Raw genomic sequence first — 20,682 nt, 5'->3', positions numbered from 1 at the left:
CAAATATCAGAGCTTGGCATGAATAAACGGTCCGTAGGAATGGGTGCGTAATGAGTTTTCTCTGGGAATACCTCATTTAAATCAATTTAATCATCTCACTTACAAGATTCGACAAAGGAATATGTCTTTTTATGAGCTCTTCTATTCAAGGAGGAAAACAGGCGCGGGGCCACGTTTAAATGAGCGGATTATGGCGCTGCCGGTCATAGCCAAGAGTGGGAATTACTGACCCATTTAATGTCCACTTCCAGTGGAGCTGCATGTTGGACGTGACCCCGTCCACTCCCCCGAAAAAATCCTACAAGAGATGATCTCGCCTTGACACAAGCAACGTTATTGGACTTGACAAGAACTCAACTGTCTGCCACACAGGCTCCCTACATCACTTTGATGTGATTGCATTCCATGACGGAGCGAATCATGTAACATGAGTTGTTTGTGCACTTGAGAAAGTCGGGGGGGGGGGGGGGGGGAAAGGGAGTCGGACCTGCAGTGGATAGTGTGGATGCTTTTAAATGCTCTTGAAAAATCAGATTATATTAAAATCCTGCAGATCCTATTGTGTTTTTTTTTGCTCTTTGAAGAAAAAAATGCCATACATTTAACAGAGCTCTAGGATCTACAATAATAATTGGCCATTCATTACCAACAATAGTTTCTGTTAAGCTTTCACATTGTGATGATTTAGGGAACGCTGTAACTTTCCATTTCCTTTTTTTTTCTTTTTGTTGATGCCTAGTGCTGCTCAAAACATGTACCTTCAACTTTTAACGCTCCGAGGGCATTCTGATAGCTCGTTTCAGTGCCCAATGAAGCAGGCATCAAGATATCACAGAGAGGGCATCCAGTGACAGCCAGAAAAAAAGTGCCATCATTTATGTGTCAACATCAGCCATGTGGGAGGACAAGTTTATTGACATCTTGATGATCATCCTGGACCATTCGGCCTCGCACACATCGACTGCAACTCAACATACATTAGTCAGCAGCCGGGCCGGGCTCGTGTCCCATTTGTCAAGGAGAGGGAGAGCAGAGGCCTCGCCGACGTTAACGTAAAGATGTGTGAATCCAGAAGCCCTGAGGAGCTGATCTACAGCAGCACATGCTTCTAACACACAACCTACAGGGAGGGAGGGGCTCCTCTGGGTGCTGATTGGGTGAATAAAGACTTAAACACTTGGTAAAGTAGGTTTCACACACACACACACACACACACACACACACACACACACACACACACACACACACACACACACACACACACACACACACACACACACACACACACACACACACACACACACACACACACACACACTGAACAATAACCAGAATGTTGTAATTTCATGGCAGATCCCTTTAAAGCCTCTGATTTCTCTATCAGTGATCAGTGTCCATTCAGCGAATGAAATAAATCAATTGAGCATGCAGTCTGGTTACACACAGATTATTATAAGAATCCCAAAACAGCGGAGCTGAAAATAAAGGCCGTTGTTTGACTACTTAACAACCGGTTTACTGTACACAACCACATGATTGCATGTGAAGACACGCTCCAATTGATTCTTTATCAGATTTATCATGACCACTTTGAGAGCAGCTGCTTTAGAATCAGCTCATCTGAATTCTCCGTGTGTGACTGAAATAAGGATCACCTTTTGGTTGTGGCGTATTCCTGTATTGCTGTACATTTAATTGTGATATTAATATTCTTATTGGCAACCGGTTAAACATTTTATTCAGAGCTGGAATCGTTTTACTTTTTTATCTGGTTCTCGATTATTGTTGGAGTCGATGCCCCCCTCTGCATGATAATTTTGCTTTCCAACCTGAACTCAGCCTTGGTTTGTCTAGACTGATGCCGTTCCACTAGATGAACCCGATTTAGCAGACTCAGCTCGCGCCCCATCAATACAAAAGTGGACGAGCAAACGCATTAATAAATATTGAGCTCTTGGATAATCTGTTGAAAAGTTGCTTGACCTCTGTGGCTCATCACTGACTGTGTGGAGCATTACGTGGACTTAGGACTCTGGGTGTGGAGGGGATTAGGATAATTACTGTTATTATATTCTCAGGGTACGGACTATCACAGGCCTAGACTAGCCTCCCCTCAGCTCTTGACGGCTAAATTAAAAACATACGCTGCTGATGTGACCCTGGATGATTGATCCCTCTCCCTTGTGTCTACCATCTCTTTCTCTCTTATAAAGAACCTTGAATGCTCTCGCTCTGCCTACAGAGTGTGAAGTACTTTTCTTTTTAATGACCGATGGAGATGTGGAGTTTCGGTATCACTTGGGGAATGATCTAACCTTGCCCCAGGCCAGACTTTGCACCTGTCCGGGCATGTATGTTTCCAGAGGTGAAAGTATATCTCTCTCTCCCTGTCATACTCGCTCTAAAAAAAGGAATATGCTCGCAGGGGTCCCTTGAGCCTTAGCACCTGGGACTCAGGGAACGCCCGGATGGTAAACCTCCCCAAATCCCCCAGATACTGATCCCTTATGATATGGTAACTGGCTTCGAGGTGTTGTTTACCACCAAGCCCCACTCACTTCACCCCCCGAGATGCTTTCCTACACTCCAAAGCTTCCGTAACATATCTAGCACATATTAGATTCTAAATTAAAAGTCAGTCAGCTGTGACACTTGATACATAGATGGGGAATAGCAGAGGAATATCGAAGCGCACTGGGCGGCGACTAAAATCCATGATTTCAGCAATGCAATTTTAACAATATGGAATCTGGAAATCAAATGATTTGGGGAGGGGGGGGGGGTTGGGTTCTTACCATGCGCTGGATCAGGTGGGCCGAACTCCAGGTTGTATCTCAGGATGTAAAAATTATTCCACACATAGAGCTGGTTATCTCGCGGATTATAATCCACAGCTGCAATGTACTGGTACTGGTTGGGAAAGTGGATGTCAACGTATTCCCCACGGTTCTGTTTGGTGTTGTAAATGTAATCGATCAGGCTCTTGCTGACCTCGCTCTCATTGTCCTCGTAGGTGGAGCGGACCACGTAGAGTACTCCACAAACCATGAAGGCATTGGAGGCGGAGCGTTTGTCATAGGTCGTGTCCCAGGTGGCCTCGAACCGCAGCGTGTAGGGGTTCAACTGGCTGATGACGATCATGCCGTTGTTCTGCTCGGTGGCGTAGATCACCCACAGCCCGTTCTCGTCCACCGCCAGGTCAATGTCTGTTTTGCCGCCCCACTTGTAAGGCGACGTGTCGTGGTAGTTGGCGTTGTTGATGATCGCCTCGCCGCTTTTGATTCGAGTCCGCAGGTCAAACTTGACGATGTTGCGTGTGCGCTCCTTGTTGAAAAACACGGCCCCGTCGTAGACCACAAATCCAGTCCCGTCCACGCGGTGGGGCAGCTTGTAGGTGATGGTCTGCCGGGCATTCTGGAAGTCATCCAGGGAGGAATACTCAATGAGAGTGTCTGTCCTATAAGGAGTCCAAGGCATGAAGTAGATTTTGTCGCCAGCTTGTAGTGGGTCTTTGCACCAGGCGCCAGCTTGTTGCTCCGCTTCAAATAGAAAGGAGGGATCACCGACAGCTTTCAGAGTCCCAGGACAAAGAAAAACTAGCAATGGGAGAAGAGTAGAATAAGAAACGGACACAGGTTAACATGTGGAAAATAGAGCCATACAAAAAAAAACTACATGTAATGTCCATATTAGCTCTAATGTCTTCATTTTGTTTTACAGGATGTCCACGAGGAGTGGGGGACAGACACACATTTAAAAAGTGGCCAAAACACAACTAACATCTATAGCCAATATTCACAAGCAGAATAAGGATTTTGGTTTTGTGCATAGAAAGAAAAAAAGGAATAGGAAAGTTATTGAGCATAAAGTTTAAATATATAAAGTAGTCTGAAACGAAAAAAAGAAGCTTGGCCTGCCTCATAGACATTTACTGTTGGGAGTAGAACACAAATGAGGGGAAATAGAACAGAAACAAAACTTAACAAAACAATTAGTCCTGTAAACAAAAAAAAAATGCAGCCCACTAAAGTCACTTGGCAACAGACGGGAGAGGTTATGACAGAGCAGGAGTCAGCACGGTCTGCAAATGTTTGTGTGTACTTAGATGTGTCTCGGTTACACCACCTATTCTACATTATATACCTGAGAGTGGTGCAAATGTCACGACCATTAAAATAAATAACTCAAAAAAACAACTTTCAGTAAGGGTCTCTTGAGGTGTTTAGTTGGCGCACTGAGGCATAGGAGGCATAAGAATCAACAGAGAAAAGAGCAGCAAGTGGTCAGGTGAGAATAATGGGGGAGAGAGTGAGAACGGGGGGAGGGGGGCTCGGAGAGAAAAAGGGGGAGACTCGATAGCAATAGCTTGAAAAAAAGGGGCCAAGAAACACTGTTACCATGGCATGCTATGGAAAAGGGTTCGGAAGCCAGGCAATATGAGATTCTGCTGAGCAGCAAAAGCACCCAGAGAGAATGAGGAGAGGAAGCCCCTATGGACCGCAGCCAATACGCCCCCATTTACATCTTTTGGCTGCTTGTGTGCTGTCTTTTTTCTTTTTTTTATGGCCAGCCTCTCTTCCCTTCTTGCACTACACTGGCCCTTTACATTACAGCTAGGGGGGGGACTCTGACGCCTGCGATGTAGGGGCCGCCATGGGAAAATAGGTAGTTTACAACCAGATGCCACAAAACAAGGAGCTAGGGTTTGGATCGTGTCTGTTATTTACCTTTTTGCTCCACTTCTATTTTAAGCGTTGGAAGAGAGAATGAAAGGGGTGCAAGGGGGGAAAAAGACAGATTAATATGAATTAACTCTCATCGCTATGATTACATACGCAGAAACACGTAAGGAGACATGGACAAAGACGGGCACACCTATTCAGAGAAAGAGAGAGTTGTTAGAAGGAGACACAGCCGTCCTGGTCCTGTCCAAGAGAAGGGGTTGGATTAGGACATTGAGGCAAATGTTACATTTGGTTTACGGCACAGTGGTGGATGGATTGTTTTTTCTTTGACTGAGCGCCAACTGAGTGAATGGACATTGTTGCAAATCGCATTCAGACTTTAACAAATAAACAATCTTTGATTGTTGTTTGAAACTTGGGGAGAAAATAGTGAAATACAAATTATTAAAATGTATTAGTTTAGAATGATTAACATTTAGTTGTAAAAATGTTTGAAATGGTTATACAATGTGTTTTCTGAGGATCAAGGTCATCCGGTTTATACTAAATCAAAGTTTAATTTATTGTTTTATTTTATTGATTTATATTCATTAGAATTTACCAAAGGGCTTTCAAACTGTTGTCCGTGTTAATCCACCCACCAACATAAGCCAAACCTAGTTCCATTAAAAAGAAAAGGTCGGTTGTCCTTTTTTTTTTGTTTTGTTTTAAAGAAAGTTAATAGAGCAGTATATAACACTTTTCTATATTTGAGATGCATGTAGGCTTAAACACAATTAAGATTTAACAATTCTGGACAAAGTAACGGCTGACTAATACCTACAAAAGTCTCGGTGTAACACTCTAATAATACTTTTACAATTATGAATCCATATGAACACAGAAAGAAACTGTGGCCTTGTCAAGGAAGTGAGTAATCAGTGAGAGTCACTGGAGCAAAATACATTAATATAGCTGATGAAACATGTATTTAATTTGCCACACTTCATTTGCAATGTTGTGCTTTCCTCTATCTGCTATAAACTAGCCAACATTTGCACAATCAAACAAGGCACCTGTTCTGTTAATGGGTGATTTATAGAATAGATCATGATATATATCGCTTAAAAAGTGAAAATGAATTCTTCATGTGTTAGGATGCATAAAAATCACCAGATTAGTTTTAACTGAAATAAAAACAAAAATAAGACTTAAGATTTCTAAAGGTCTATTTTTAACAACCGTACAAAACTTGAAACAAACAAATTGACAAAACGTCAGAAAGGACATTTCTTAGGTGAGTTAAAGCCTAGGTCAGACTATCATAGTCATGTCAAATGGGACGGTTCAGATTAACAACTGGTCTGCTTGCTTGAGCATCACTTAGTGTCCAGAAAAGCTCAGGAAAAATGCTCACTCACGTCTATCACATGGCACGAAAGCTTGATGCTTTCCTCTTCGATTAACATTCATACAATTTAGTTGTAAGAATCACACAAAAGCCCAACTTTCTTGGACAGAAGTCATCCAGCAAGAAAAAAGCATAAAAAGACTAAGAGGGGCAGCTTTACTGAAGCTACGGCTTCCATTTAACCCGAGAAATGTACTTTATTTGATTTAATTATTATTAAACTTCCTTAAAGTTTGACATTTCTACTGATGGAGATGTTAATCTCCCGAGCACAGACTGCATGCGCCAGTTATTTTGCCCTTGATCTACACATCTATTGGGTTTTTTTTTTTGTCTTTCTCAGATTTCAGTCTCGGGTGACTTCACAATAAAGGGCTCCACCACAGCGGGCCCACAAGGATCAATGTTGAAATACTAAATGTACACATATTGGGCCAGTTTGCACCGCCGGTTAATGCGAGCAATCACAAACTGAGTTCCCCCCCGTTTGGATCCCGCAACCACCCAGGTCCAATTAGTGTGTGGTTCATGTTCCAGTTTGAATCGGCTATAATTGCGGAGTCTGACCTAGGCTTCAGAGGCAAGAAATAAGCAGTGGAAAGTAGAGAATCAGAAAAGGATCCGTAAATGAATGCACACCATTCTGAAGAAGAAATTCAAGTGTGTCGCAGCTAACTAAGAGATCAAAACACAGATAGGAAGCAAATTACAGTTGAGTTCTCAGAAGCCGCCGAAGTCACATAAAACAGAGAAGGTGAGAAGAGAGGGAGGGAGGGAGAGAGATAAGAGATGGTGTGAAGAAAACCTGGGAAGAAAAGGAGAACACATGACGGAAGACCTGATGACGTTAGTAGAAATGTTAAAAAAAAAGAACAGAAATAGCAATCAGTGTGATCAGAAATCAGTCAGTGGATGAAGAGAGTGAGTCAGGTAGCCAAGGAGGTTTCCTGCAGATTGCACAGGGGGAAGGGAAGAGAGTCAGTCACTTAAAGCAACATTAACACAAACATGAGACACATGCCAACCCACACTAACCCCAGACATCCTTAACTTTCTCCTCTACACATCACAGACTTTCTAGGGAATTCCTGCTTGCTAAATCAAATTATAATGACTATTTATAATCAGCTGCTCGATCTTGATATGAATGGATGTCTGCTGTCAACGGCACACTCCGCCGGTCCCAGTGTTTAATTTCAATTAAAGTCTTGTGTAAGCTAAGCTGAAAGAAAAGAAAAAATCAGGGGAGACAACTGGACACAAAAATAAAAACACCAAAGGGGGGAGGGGGGGACCCAAAAATCATGCCGTTGCAGCTTAACTTCAGTGTTCATAATCTAGCCATCACATGGTTGTCACATGGAGCTGGGGGTGGGGGGGTGGGGGGGGTTTTACTGGCATTAGAATGAGATGAAAATGGAAATATTAGCATTGAGGACCGTTTATGCCCACTGGCAGCAACTCTTTTACAAGAGTAGAATAGGAATGGAAACTTTTTTTTTTATTCTTATCTCCGGCATTTAAAACAAAAAAATATAGATAAATTGCTCGGAGGAGTCTTAATGAAGAAACGTCTCTGCTTTTATGTTGCCCGATTTCAAGCAATTACTAGAGCCAATTCAGAGGGTGCCTCGGTGCCAGGTGAAGGCAAAATTTACATCCTTGGCTGGAACATGAAGATAATGTTGCTAATGAGGGCAGCTCATGACAAGAACCAAATTATGAAGCCAAAGGGATGAAACCGGTGGGAATGTGGGCAACTTGTTGCAAAGGCCACTTGCACAAGAAGGGGGGGGGGAAATCCAAAATTGCTTGTGTGACTATTGCAAAGGCTTAAACAATGGAATGAATTAATCTAGAACCACATTATATTCAGTCAGCAATAGAGACGGAAAACAACTATTTATCATATTATGTTATTAAACAGCTGGTTTTATTTCTTGGCACGGACAGATTTGGGGGGTGGGGGGCAGCAGTTACAAGTCGAAATGAGGACACTTGTCCCGTCGTTGATCAGCTTAATGGGGATTTAATATGTTGTCTTGCAAAAACAACTTCTAAAGTCTTGTATCCCAGCAAATCCAGGGGATCCTAAGCACTGCACTGTTTTTAATCACAAATCTTGGCATTTGGCAAATGATCTATTCCATCTGAAAATGAGAAAAACGGCACTAAGGTCTTTGCTATCCCGTGTGAAAACTGCAGTAAGGGTTTGCTCTGGTGTGGAAAAAGCTCAGTAAATCTTCCCCCATGACTTCCTTTCTCTGCGTTAGTCTGACTCTACAAAATGATTTAGGGTGTATGGATTTAATTTTGAGGAGACAGGGGATTGGTAAGAGGAGGGAAAAAAACATAACATGGAACTCGCCTATAAATCACAATCTATGACAGTTCACAGCAGGACTGGAGTGGGAAAGGCTGGACTGGGCTTGTGTGGACTGGATCAGACTGGGAGAACACCAAGCACTTACCAGGGCAGTTGCGATAGGATACATTCTGTGTTCTTGGTCCTATTCTGGTTGGACATGGACCTTGAGAAGCAAAAAGATGGGGCTACAGACATGCATGTTTGAAACGGCTCAATGTGAAGCGAGGACCTGTTGGGATCATTTTTTTTTCTTTTGTTAGATAGACCTTTTCCGGGACTGCAAGTCCTTGGGTAGGAGTTTATTTTTCACCACGAAGGAGGCAAAAAGACAATCCTAACAGTGGGTGGACACGAGTGCACCTTGAGGCTAATCCTGCTATTAAGTTTTGAGGTAACACAGCAAGACGTGGAATCAATACTTCACTTAACTATGAGGCGGGTAAAAAAAAAAAAAGCAAAGAAAAGAAAAAAATACTACAACAACAAAAAAACAAGCAGGTGTTTAAGGTAAAAGCTACATGATTCGTCTTTGCTCAATCAGGTGGACTAAAATACTCATCATTGCTTATTACATTTTTAATCACAGGCCCTTGAAGCCTTGGAGAGGTTAACCTTTAAGTTGTAATGAGTTTCACCATCTAATGATGTTCACTTATGCATTTTGATTCAACACTGAGGGGAACATCTTGGACTGCTATACTAGTAATGAGAAATGTAGAAGAAATGTGTCTGACATAAAAAAAAAGAAAGGACTGTATTATTTATATTTGAGAAAATCTTCCATTTGAGTTGACTCAGAAGGGAAACACATCTTAAGACAACAGTGTACAAAACCGTCTTTGTGCTCTACGAGAGCTGCCACATACTGTCTCTCCACCACTCCCACTCTATTATTATTATTATTTCAGTTCTACCTGATTAGAGATTCTGGCAATTCATCTAAATCTTTGTCGTTAATCGCTTTGCAAAGGTTACATGGGGGAACTTCCTTCATAAACTGCAAATGAACAGCAGCTTAAAGGACAAAGGAGATTTTTAATTCAAAGGGCAATCTAAAGATTGTTTGGTAGCGATGAATATTTTAGCATCCGAGGAGCAGACAAAATGTTAACACTATCTCTTTAGATGAAATATTACCTTGTTGACTTACGAGTCGAGCCATTCTGTTCCGTTACATAATGAAACATCTGTTAACACAATTCAGCACCTGTTGTAAGGATGTATATTAAGCCATCAAGGTGAGCTGTGCTTTGCGCCTGATAGACTTCCCCACGCAAGACTTGTGAGTGATGAAACACTCGCTCGCCGCCGTGGCGAGTCAGCGTGACTTCCCCTACCCTCCCTCTATCTCTGCTACCTCGCAACCGGGCTCGTCGACCGGCTGGAGACGCCGGCGAGCACATCAATAATCAAGGCAGCACGGAAAGAAGGGCCGAAAGGGTATTACAGGTCATATTTCATAAAAAAGAAGGTTCATGGTGTGACACAGATGGAAGAAGAGACTGGAGGAGAATGGTGCTTGGAGGTGTTGCACACAAAGACTGTCTGGACAAGGAAGAAATGAGACAGGATATGATGGTGAAGGGAGGGGGGGGTGGTTGGAGGGAGGAGGGAGAGTTTTCAATTCATGAAGGGTCAAACTTACTGTAGGGCACACACTCATACTGGACCTCCAGGTACTTGTAAGTCCCTGGACAGGGGTCAGGGAAGACATCTGAACCCGTGATCACAATGCACTGGGTCCGATTGTTGCATCTGACGGGGGGGAGAAACAAAGAGATATGTTCAGCAAAGACACTTGCCAAAAATACATCCATGCTAGTCTTTTCAAACAAAGTTAACAGTGCTCGAGGCCAGCGGAATATCCAAATTGCCCGACAAAAGGAATAGTGCCGTTACCATATAGCAAACGCTCTTTAGTCTGTTTGCCAACTCAATTGCTTTTCACTCATCCCTCCGCTATGCGTTCGGGATAAAAGGGCTCCTTTGTGTACGGTGCTATTCTGCGTGGCGTTTCTTTTCAAGAGCTCGGAGAATCTGTCTGAATGCGTATAGGCCAATGAAAGAATACAAAAAAAAAGGGCTCTGCAACATTTTCGCCCCCTTGTTATAATACAATTTTACCTGTCTAGTCAATAACTGGCCAACGGGGTATTACATTCCTGGTTTTCTGAATGGATCTCGCAGTTACACGCAGTTCTGTGTTCGTTGACGTTGCCTCTGCTGATCCAAATCTGCCGATCAAATCAGAGCTGGCTACTGTGTGTGTGTGTGTGTGTGTGTGTGTGTGTGTGTGTGTGTGTGTGTGTGTGTGTGTGTGTGTGTGTGTGTGTGTGTGGTTAACATAACGTTACATCTCTGTGAATAAAATAAAATGAAATGAATTCATGCTAAATGCATCGGTGGATACGAGATAAAGACCCCCCTCCCCGATATGTGTTTGGTGGTGAACATTTTGTACAGGATAAACAAAGTCTGTGTTTTTGTCAAATGTCCTGACTTATTGATTCGAGCTCGCTGCCTCTCTGAAGGGGTCTACACATGCTGAGCTGCTTGACGAGGCTCTTGAATTAGCAACCAAAATGGCATCAAAGGTCTTGGTAATGATTTCAACTTGATAGTTCTCGATCCCGAAGAGCAGAAATACACTAATTAATTACCAAAAAATGCTAATTAATACTACCCAAGGCCCTTTCCCCTTCCCAAACACCAACAAAATGTGTGAGAAATTCACGTTACATTGTTTTACAGACACAACCTAGATATAACTATCAGGAATCGATGGAGGACCTAATGTTTTATTGGCTTCCACATCGGCGTGCATGCAAAGAGGTGTCAAAAATTAATTTCGGCCACTGCCTTTAACATCTGCGGTGTGCTCCAAAGCCCGGGGAATTGCTGGTGACCGCCCTTGCGCTGCACTGAAATCATGATAATGACATCTATACTCCCAGCAAGCCATCTTTGCTACCGAGGGGACTTAAAATTCTATTGGCAATGTGAGGAGCCGGATCAATAACTCTGTTCTGCTGATTTAGCAGGGACCAGAGATAATATTTGTTTCTTCTTATCACAGACCAGTGCGCCCATTTACAGCGGATCATTGGAAAATGTATTACTAGTTGCACTGTATTGTGCTTTGGGTTTTGCCTTTGCTTTGGGCCGCTGAGGTAATCACTGCTCTGTGTCCAAATGTTATTAATATAATATTAGGTAGTGCAGTGGAACAGCGGAGAGTAGCTCGCTGCTGGGACATATAGTATTGAACAGACGCAGAGAGGGGTGGAAATTGAAAACAACCACATTTTAGCCGCATACCGTATATACGTGCAGTGTATAATGTTTTATAGCGCCGAAAAAATTATCCAGCAACTTAAACAAACGGCTCCTGCGTTCACATAAAAAACCCACTAAATCATAATAACGGCAGGGAACGGAATTAGTCATTACTTTTCTCTCTCTCTCTCTCTCTCTCTCTTTTTTTAAAGCACAAAAGCAATTCATCTTCCTCTTCCTCCTGTTCTCGTTCTCCCAATCAGCATGTACGCCAATTAAAATAGTTCACACATTTCTTTTCATGTACATTTGATAGAGGACATTTTTAATTTCACAAAAAAAAGAAAGAAATAAAGAGCCCTTTTTTGTGCTTTGGGCAATGTAAAAGCAGTGTATTATATCACATAGCCATAATGACGCATATGTCTCTATCTGTGCGCGCATCTGTGTTTACTGAAGGTCTCGAGGGGCGTCGCACTTTATTAATGACCCTCACGTGTGATAGCAGATGAGGATATCAGCATATTGTATTTGTTTTTATGGAAATTAATTCCATGAATTACTGTTTTGGAATTAAAAAAACACGCACCTCATGCTGGGCCTATAATATGGCGCTTGTTTTCGTGGGTAATATTTCATGACTCTGCAGCACTTTCCATATATTATATGGTCACTTTGATGATTCTGTCCCCTTGCTCATGCATAAGCATGACATGCAGGAGCAATATAAATTACAGTGCTTTATCTAACAGATTCCAATGAGACTGGGAGATGACTGCCTGGTTTATATTAGGCATATGAAACAGAATGATATCAAAAATAAAATTCATGACACTAATGAGACATAGGCCTGCCATCGTTTCTCAGGCAAATGTATTAAACAACAGGGCATAAGCACAGGGGGAAAAAAAACACCTCATATTTCTTTTGAAACAATGTTGACATAAGTGTTGATAGCTCTTTCTGATATATTGCCCTAATTTGAGAGCCGAGGAGCAGGAGGGCTCTGTTCTCTGGGATTGTGTGACTCTGATTCCTTCTCATCTGTGAAACAGTGGGCATCTCCTGAGACCGATTGAAAAGAAAAAAGACCCCTAATGACGTCTTCTTCGCATAGTCCTAGCCCTCCATTTGAGAGGAAGTAATTGAAATTCCGTCCATAAAAAGTTCAGCGTTTGGGCCTGCCAGGGCACTGGTCTCAAAGTGCACACTAATTAAATACATGTAAAATATGATATCTCTGACTATCTTTTGATAGTCTGAGGCTATATAGTAATTAATCATGTACATAATGAATAGTAAGTCAAAGGAAGCGTTCCTCTACTTTCCGCCAGAGTGAAACATTCAATTTTTATAAATACCTTGACTGCTCAACAGGATATTACTGAAGACAACCGAGTACTAATTGATTTTATCTTACAAGAGAAATAATAATTAGCCAGTTGGAAAAGGTGATTCACATAAAGTAAAGAGGCAATTTACCTTCTTATTTTAGAAGAGACATTACCAAGTTGTTGGGTAATATTTCTCTATTAGCTTATATTAAAAAATATGCAATGCTTTAATCTTATTTTGACAAATTGGTAGAACTATGTCTACTCCACACCCTGAATATCACAAGGTTTAAATTCTATATTGGCTTAAATCCTAAAACTGTATCTATCTAACATTTATTTCATGATATCATTATTTATTAAAAGTAAACATCATTTTCGGTGTCAAAAGTAGTGCCATCGTATTTGTTTCTTGCAGCAAAACTAAAAGAAAAAAGGGAATGATGGAGCTACTTTCTGCGTTGATTGCTTCCATTTCCCCAACTAGCCTGTTAATCAAAGTGAAGTATTCCAAATGTAATCCCATCACATCTCTGACCTTTTGGGAGAGGCAGACATCGGTACAATTAGAGTGTCACAGAAAATGCTACTTGGATTGGATGCAAATCTCCTTTAAAAAAAAAATGAGCACTCCCCGCTGACAGTGGGAAGGGGCGCGATAAGATGCCAACAAGGTGTAACTGATAGCACTCGTGATACTGTGTATCCACATGCAATTTAACCTTTTCCACTGCCATCATAAAGCATGTCACAGGAATAATTGGACATGAGGATACTGTGATGAATGACTAATAAATTGACTTGAGAAATAAACTCTATTTCCCCTAACAAACATAGTTAAAGGGTCTAAAGCCATGCCTAAACCATAAAAGACTGTAACCTAGATCTGTGATCCACTAATCCATCTGCAATAAAGGATACAATGTAATTGTAATGTGTGTTGCTGTGTACAGCAGATCAGCCTGAGCTTGTGGCTCGGCTTTGCTTGGACGTACCACAGTACATTTAAGCTTAAAGTACATTTCATTCAAATGTGTGTGTATATGCACCCCCACTACTTCCAATGAAATGTTCAAATGCACTGTTTCAGTGAAGGAGACACACATCTTATGAGCAAATATGCAAAGCAAAACTATTGCTGTAGAGAAATGCCAAAGACATGTTTGAGGTAAATACAGCGACACTGTCACGTAGGTTGCCCACCAGTTGCACAACTGTGAAATAATCAGTTCAGCTCTCAGATATTGCTTTTTAGTCGGTAAAAGATTTGGCCTACTAAGTCGGGGCTTGGTACTTTGATCGCATACATCAATATTCTAAGGAGAGAAAAAAAATCCCTGTGGGTAGACTTCATGCTTTTCAATGCACATCCTTCAAATTCAACGAGTGTGGACTCCCGATGTGACATGTCATGTGCTACTCATGTGAAACTCGGTTAAGACTAAGAGCACGATGCTCCTAAATTGCAGGATCCTGGATTGTCCTGCCTCCCCCCTCCTCTCCTCAATTTTCCGACCCTCAACACTCCACGGCGTTCAGCAAGCCTAAGCAGCCATTTGTAATTCAGAATAGAAAAAACAGCATCGGCAGCGAAAACAATCGCTGTGTAACTGGAGGAGAAAACGCGACATGAGTGAGGGGAGCACATTACAGAAAAAGGCACAATCTACTTCCTGGTGCTCCCAGTTTGAATTTCAATCAAATTAGCGTCTCTTAAACTCAAAGTGACCCGTCTAGCTCCATTTCATCTGAAATGCTGATGAGGTTCATGGCACAATTATCAAGGCAGACATCTCTCAAGAGGCATGCCTGTTGATAGCAGACAGGCCATTGAAAAATTAAATCATTTCCAGGGCCACAAAATGGCAGCTAGAGAAACAATCTGTTGAAAACAGGACGCAAAAAAAACCAAACAAACACACAAACGCATACGCTGGATGTATAATCACCTCAAATATCAGCACATTTAGAGCGTTTTCTAAGGGGAGGCCCAATAATGTTTCAGGAAATGAGTCGTTAGAAATTAACCATTAGCATCCTGCTTTCAGCTTGAGGTCTGACCCAATATCCGGAGAAGACATCCCAGAAACTTGTAATCACTGTCATATGCTTGTGTTTATGCTATATTTACTGGAGCTGCCAATGGTGCTCAGCGGGGGGATTCCAGGCTCTTATGGACTCGGGAGGAAGGCTGTCTGACTCGCATCCGTCCATCTTGCTATTGATTTTTAAACCAGCCAAGGTATACTGCCGGGCCACTAAAGTCAATGGAAATACTATTGTGACATTCTGCAGGCCTGAATGTGACCTTTTGCAAGACGGCAGAATGCACCGCTAGCACGCCCACGCATGAAGCCAAAGCTACACCGGAACGGCTTCAAAAGCAACAATGTCCTGGAGTGGCCGAGTCAGAGTCCAGATCAAGATCTTATGGGTGGACTTGATGATTGCCGTGCAGACCGACAGAGCTCGGGCAGTTAAGCGAAGAAGAATGGGGCGGCGTCTCGATGAGCGAAGCTTATAGAAGCTCGAGACAGTAATTGCTGCTAAAGGTCCGGGGGTAGACACGCGTGTTTTCCATTTCATATTTGTAATTAATTCAGATCACTGTAGAGATCCTTTTCACTCTGAGATGAAAGAGGGTTTTTTTTTTCTGTTGATCAAAAGTATAAAAGAAAAAGTATAAATCCATCTACTTGAATTCGTACTTTGAAACGATAAAACAGGAAAACTTCAAAGGGGTGTGAATACTTTTTACAGGCACTGTGTTTGACCTTTTCAAAACACAAGCAGAATGCAATGCTGTTGAGAACATTGAGTAGCAATATTAATGCCTAAGTGTTTGTAGATTGTAAGTTGTAAAGGGGGTGATTTCAAAACTATAACTATGAGTATTGTCTTATAGGGGTGGGCCAAATGGAGAAAATAAATAATTATATAGTACGATGTTGATCAGGATAAACTAAATTACCTAGAAACTTGGATCAAACAACATGAGAGGGCAATTACATATCGGTGAATCATTGCATAGATGCAAAACATCCAATAAATATCTAATAAGAGCATAAAGCAGTCCTGCACATTGAGTAAAATACCGTATGACAGCATATACTGTGATATCGTCCAACCCTGCTGTGAAGTAATATAACATGTTTGTTGGTTAGTCCACCAAAATCCAGTCCCCCACAGTTTAGTATGAGAAATGTTTTCATTTGAATGATTTCCTCCGTGTTATTTGTTGGTATACGCAGTTGATGCCAATAAAAACACTTTAAAATTCCGCACATCACCACCGAGCCTATAGTTGGTGAACTTGTGCACGACCCAAAGCTTAATCTGGATCTTTATGAAATCTTAATCGGCTGTGCTTAAAATAAACACTGACGGAGAGAAGGCGCATGGCAGCGTGCTGTCAGGAGCTCCTCTCAGCGCTCCTCCAGAGCCTCCAGAGCCTCGCTGTCACCGATATAAATAGTGAACGTCGCATCATTTCCTCCCCGGGAACGGCCTCACATTTATTGACAAACGCCTGCTAATATCTCCGGGTCATTTCAACATTACAAGACCGTTGTTAACAACCCTATTAACTTAATAACGTTTATAAAAGTCTGTCACATCCAAGCTGAGGGTATCATAACAAAATAAAACCTTCCAAATACCCAATGGTGAACGGTAATGATCATTTTAATGATAATGATTAACCAGCTAGCTGTCCTCTAATCCCACTAATGAATTTCACATTGTCTGTTAGCGTGCTATCAGCTTTGATCATTCTTGTCAGTGATATGCTCCTTGGAAAACCCATGATCCACAGGCACAGCAGGCCCCGTCCATGTTATGTTACTGCAATCAATGACCTTGTTATTGAATACTGCAGATGAAGCTCATTAGTCAAGGAGAAATCAATACATGTGCACTTATTCATACTGTATATCTTAATATGTTGCATTTTTGTGACAGGATGCGTCGCCGTCATCGCCGCTCCTCCCGGAGCGATTCCGATTTAAATAGTAAGTAAGCGCCAGATGGTTAGCGCATGTACGACTAAACGTATTACAAAATAATACATTTAAATTACAGTTTTAATCTCGAAGATGTGTGGCGAGAATGTGTTGTGGTTGCAATCGTTATCATTATCATCAGTGCAAATGAGGAGCCGTAATTATTAAGAACTTAAAAAATCCCGAAAAGGAGAACATTAAAAAATAAATAAATAAATAAATCGCCTCGCTAAATATTATCATCAATGAATTAATTATTTCAAACTGTACTGCCACGCAGTTTTACATCTGCTGGGGAGGTGTCCACGTGAAAAAATTCCTGTACAGATTATCACCCACTTGAGTCGACTAATTGCTTGCAGCTGAATGTTCTAATTGAGCCACAACCGTCCTAAGGCTATTTTCATAAAATCATTGTGCTCATGAATATAATATGCCAGCAAGATATAAAAACAACTCGGAGTGCCAACTGGATCTATCAAACTCAGTGATGCCTCAATCCAATTCTCCACACTTCAGGACCACATTAATTTCGGATGTTTAAAAAGTGAACACAGTTTTGTGCTAATGTGATTCACACACACACACACACACACACACACACACACACACACACACACACACACACACACACACACACACACACACACACACACACTTAAATGTTTCTCCGTAAACAGTGTGTGCAGTGGGTTGCCCCACATGTGGAACATGTCAGATGGCTCGGCCTCAGCAGGAGCCAGAGAGCAGACCGGAGGGTCGACTTGTGGAGAAGCGAAGGGCTCAGACCTCCAGACAGACATTGCATTTCAAACAGCCAACAACAACAAAAGAAATTACATCAAATTTCATGTTTGAGGATGATTATTTTTGGCAGCAGAGACATTATGTTTTGCTCCTTATTTCAGTCTATTCTTGTAAATAAGACAAGAGATACAAAATCACTAATTAGTCCCATATGGAATCTTGGGCATTTGTCCTTCCATGAATCTATTTTCATGACAGTAGACTGTTTTAAGTTTCTGCACTGCTTTAATAATATAGTCCTAAATAGGTATTAAACTGGCATCATTTCACATAAATTATAACATAAATCTGTTCTCACACTTTCCATGATATATCTCACAAGATAATGTGAGATATATCAGATAAGACAATGTTCACACTGACAAAGAAATGATCTATGTATGATATATATATAAATATATATATTTACACACACACACACACATATTATATATATATGTATATATTTACACACACACATATAGATATGTGTATGTGTGTGTGTGTGTGTGTGTGTAAATATAGGCCAGTCACCTTTTTTAAACAACAGATGATGTCTTTTAAATGTATTTCTGTGGTATCATACGTGAGATTCTTTTTGTGTGATTTTTGAACGCACGCACGCATGCACACACACACGCACGCACGCACGCACACATACGCACACACACACACACACACACACACACACACACACACACACACACACACACACACCCCTAACAGAGACCCTTTGTACTACACAACTTTGCTCTCTTTGCTCCGAGTGCGACAGCTCAGCAGTGACATTGAAATGCTAAAAACACATTTAAAATAACATCTGAACTACGGCCTCTGGCACTCTCAGGATATGCATATGAGGAATGAGCCGGAGTCCTCTGCAGACGGCGGCCCTTTCTACGAGGCTGGTTGGGATTTGTTGTCAGGAGGGCTCCTGCTGGGTCACTATTTGTGCTTCAGTGGACTGTTTTTGCACCAGCGAGGCCGAGGGCGGCGTAATACACGGGGCCAAGAGCGGGGGGCACGGAGGCTACAGCCTTTCAAGACAGACAACGCAAGTCAGCTATCTGACTTCATCAAATAGGGCTTGACAATAAACCCCCTGAATACAAGGGCTCCACTGTTTTATTTCATTATTTTTTTTATTTCCCAAGGCGGCTTGCCAGAGTTGCTGACGGTCTCATACCGTCCAATTTCTTTCTCTGTGGCACTCATATGTCATTCCATCCCGTGCACTTTGGCTCAGATGGCATCCCTATGTGACAACTGGTCTCATGTATACGGTGTTACGAGTGGAGCCCCGCCGAGTTGCATGTGTGAGTGCGAGTCCGTGCACCTCCGCGGGTATGTCCTCCACAATAAATCACCGCTCTTTGTACAGGAGTGATAGCTGCAGAGACGGTTGCTTTAAAATATGGGGGATCTCTGTGCTCAGTGATCAATCTGTAAATCAGGCCTGTCAAGAGCCTGCCCCTTAATCCGACCAACAGGATTTACCAAAGAAGAGCAGTATATTAAAGTGAAGGGAATGCCTGGGGTGGAAGACGTATTCACACCATTTACCATTGTAGAAGTGGCAATGCAACGCTATAAAGCACTTCTTTCCAAGAATCAATGGTCAACAGTTTTTTTTTTTAAATCTATATACACTTAAAGAATCACATTAAAAATGGCCATTATGCTGGTTTACTATTTTTATTTTTTATTATTATTATTTGCACATTACGCAGTGAATTAATGTTGTAGGTGGTCAAGCTGGAGCACGGTTTACTATACTATATGCTATATATATTTATAAATTATATGCTTTGTATGTTAAGTGGAAATATGAAAACTAAGTATAGCTGTTAGATAAGATTATAAGTGTAGGAAAAAATAAATGACTTGGTACAGAATTGTAAGGGAGTATACTTCTATCTACAGTATTTGAGTTAATTGATTTTCCAACACAGGGAAATGCTCAAAAAGAAACATTTTGCATAAAGCTGCCAGATGTAGGTAAATAACGACGCTGCATCTGGAATCCAAATATTCGATGTTTAGTGTATTAAAAATATGCATTAAAACAGGACATTGCCAAACATGTATTCCTCCGTGTTGATCTGCCAAAGAATAAAAGCTATAGTTGATTGCCAACTTTCCTTTCAACATCACCTTAAAAAGTCAACTTTTTATAACAAAAGCCAGAGGGTTGTAAAGTTTGAGCTGCTGGCAAAAGCCCATTTTTGTGGACGAAGTTGAGAGGACGGTTGCTGTATTATAATCAATTCTAATTATATTGATTAATTTATAACAAAATTAAACATATTTTACATTAGACACACACACACGCATACACACACACACACAAAGCTAACAGTTATAGACTAATGTTAGCATACTTAATCTAGAAAGCACGTTTGCATTTAATGTATTCAACAGAGTAAATTACAATAGACAGAATAATTACCTCCTGCCAGCCGGATCAGATCTGCAGTTTGTCAGTCATGTCAAAAGACTGAAAAGAGCCAATTGTTTTTTTTGTTTTGTTTTGTTTTTTCATATTTTTTGAAAAAGGGAATTTGGAGTCTATTGTTAGTTTGTTGCTGTGGTTTCTGACTCTGGTTTCTTAAAATAAAAAAATAAAAAAATCTGTTTTCTATTTATCAGCCGCGCTTCACCTCCCAAGTTTCTAATTCTCTTTTGTTCAAGTTCAGCTGTCTCAGTAGGTGCTAACATTAATGTCTCCTAGGTTATTAATGCTGACAGGATGCTGTTGCCTTTCTCCCTTTTTTTTTTAACTCCACAGTTACATTCACTTTGGCAATATTCGATGGAGTAAATCAATCCGACGGCAGCCGTG

At 41.4% G+C, this 20,682-nt stretch overlaps 2 protein-coding genes across 8 annotated transcripts in view; one reads left to right on the top strand and one right to left on the bottom strand.

Annotated features, from left to right (window-relative positions):
- The window catches only part of negr1 (neuronal growth regulator 1), a 378,181-nt gene that overhangs the window by 17,571 nt on the left and 339,928 nt on the right, over nt 1-20,682 (top strand). The gene's annotated exons all lie outside the window — the stretch shown is intronic.
- Nucleotides 1-20,682, bottom strand: part of adgrl2a (adhesion G protein-coupled receptor L2a) — a 90,498-nt gene that overhangs the window by 32,002 nt on the left and 37,814 nt on the right. For 6 of the 7 annotated variants that reach the window (XM_084010799.1, XM_084010804.1, XM_084010801.1 and 3 more), the window contains exons 4-5: nt 10,089-10,198; nt 2,796-3,596 (exon numbers count right to left, since the gene is read on the bottom strand). In XM_084010799.1, the coding sequence (XP_083866925.1) occupies nt 2,796-3,596; nt 10,089-10,198 (911 nt within the window). Of the gene's footprint in view, nt 1-2,795; nt 3,597-4,727; nt 4,743-8,546; nt 8,607-10,088; nt 10,199-20,682 lie in introns of all 7 variants that reach the window. The other variant, XM_084010798.1, reaches the window with a different exon arrangement.

This window comes from Eutrigla gurnardus, assembly GCF_963514095.1.
Source record: "Eutrigla gurnardus genome assembly, chromosome: 6".
Lineage (NCBI taxonomy): Eukaryota > Metazoa > Chordata > Actinopteri > Perciformes > Triglidae > Eutrigla > Eutrigla gurnardus.
The sequence above is the reverse complement of the archived record's forward strand: the minus strand, read 5'-3'. Positions and strand labels throughout refer to the sequence as shown.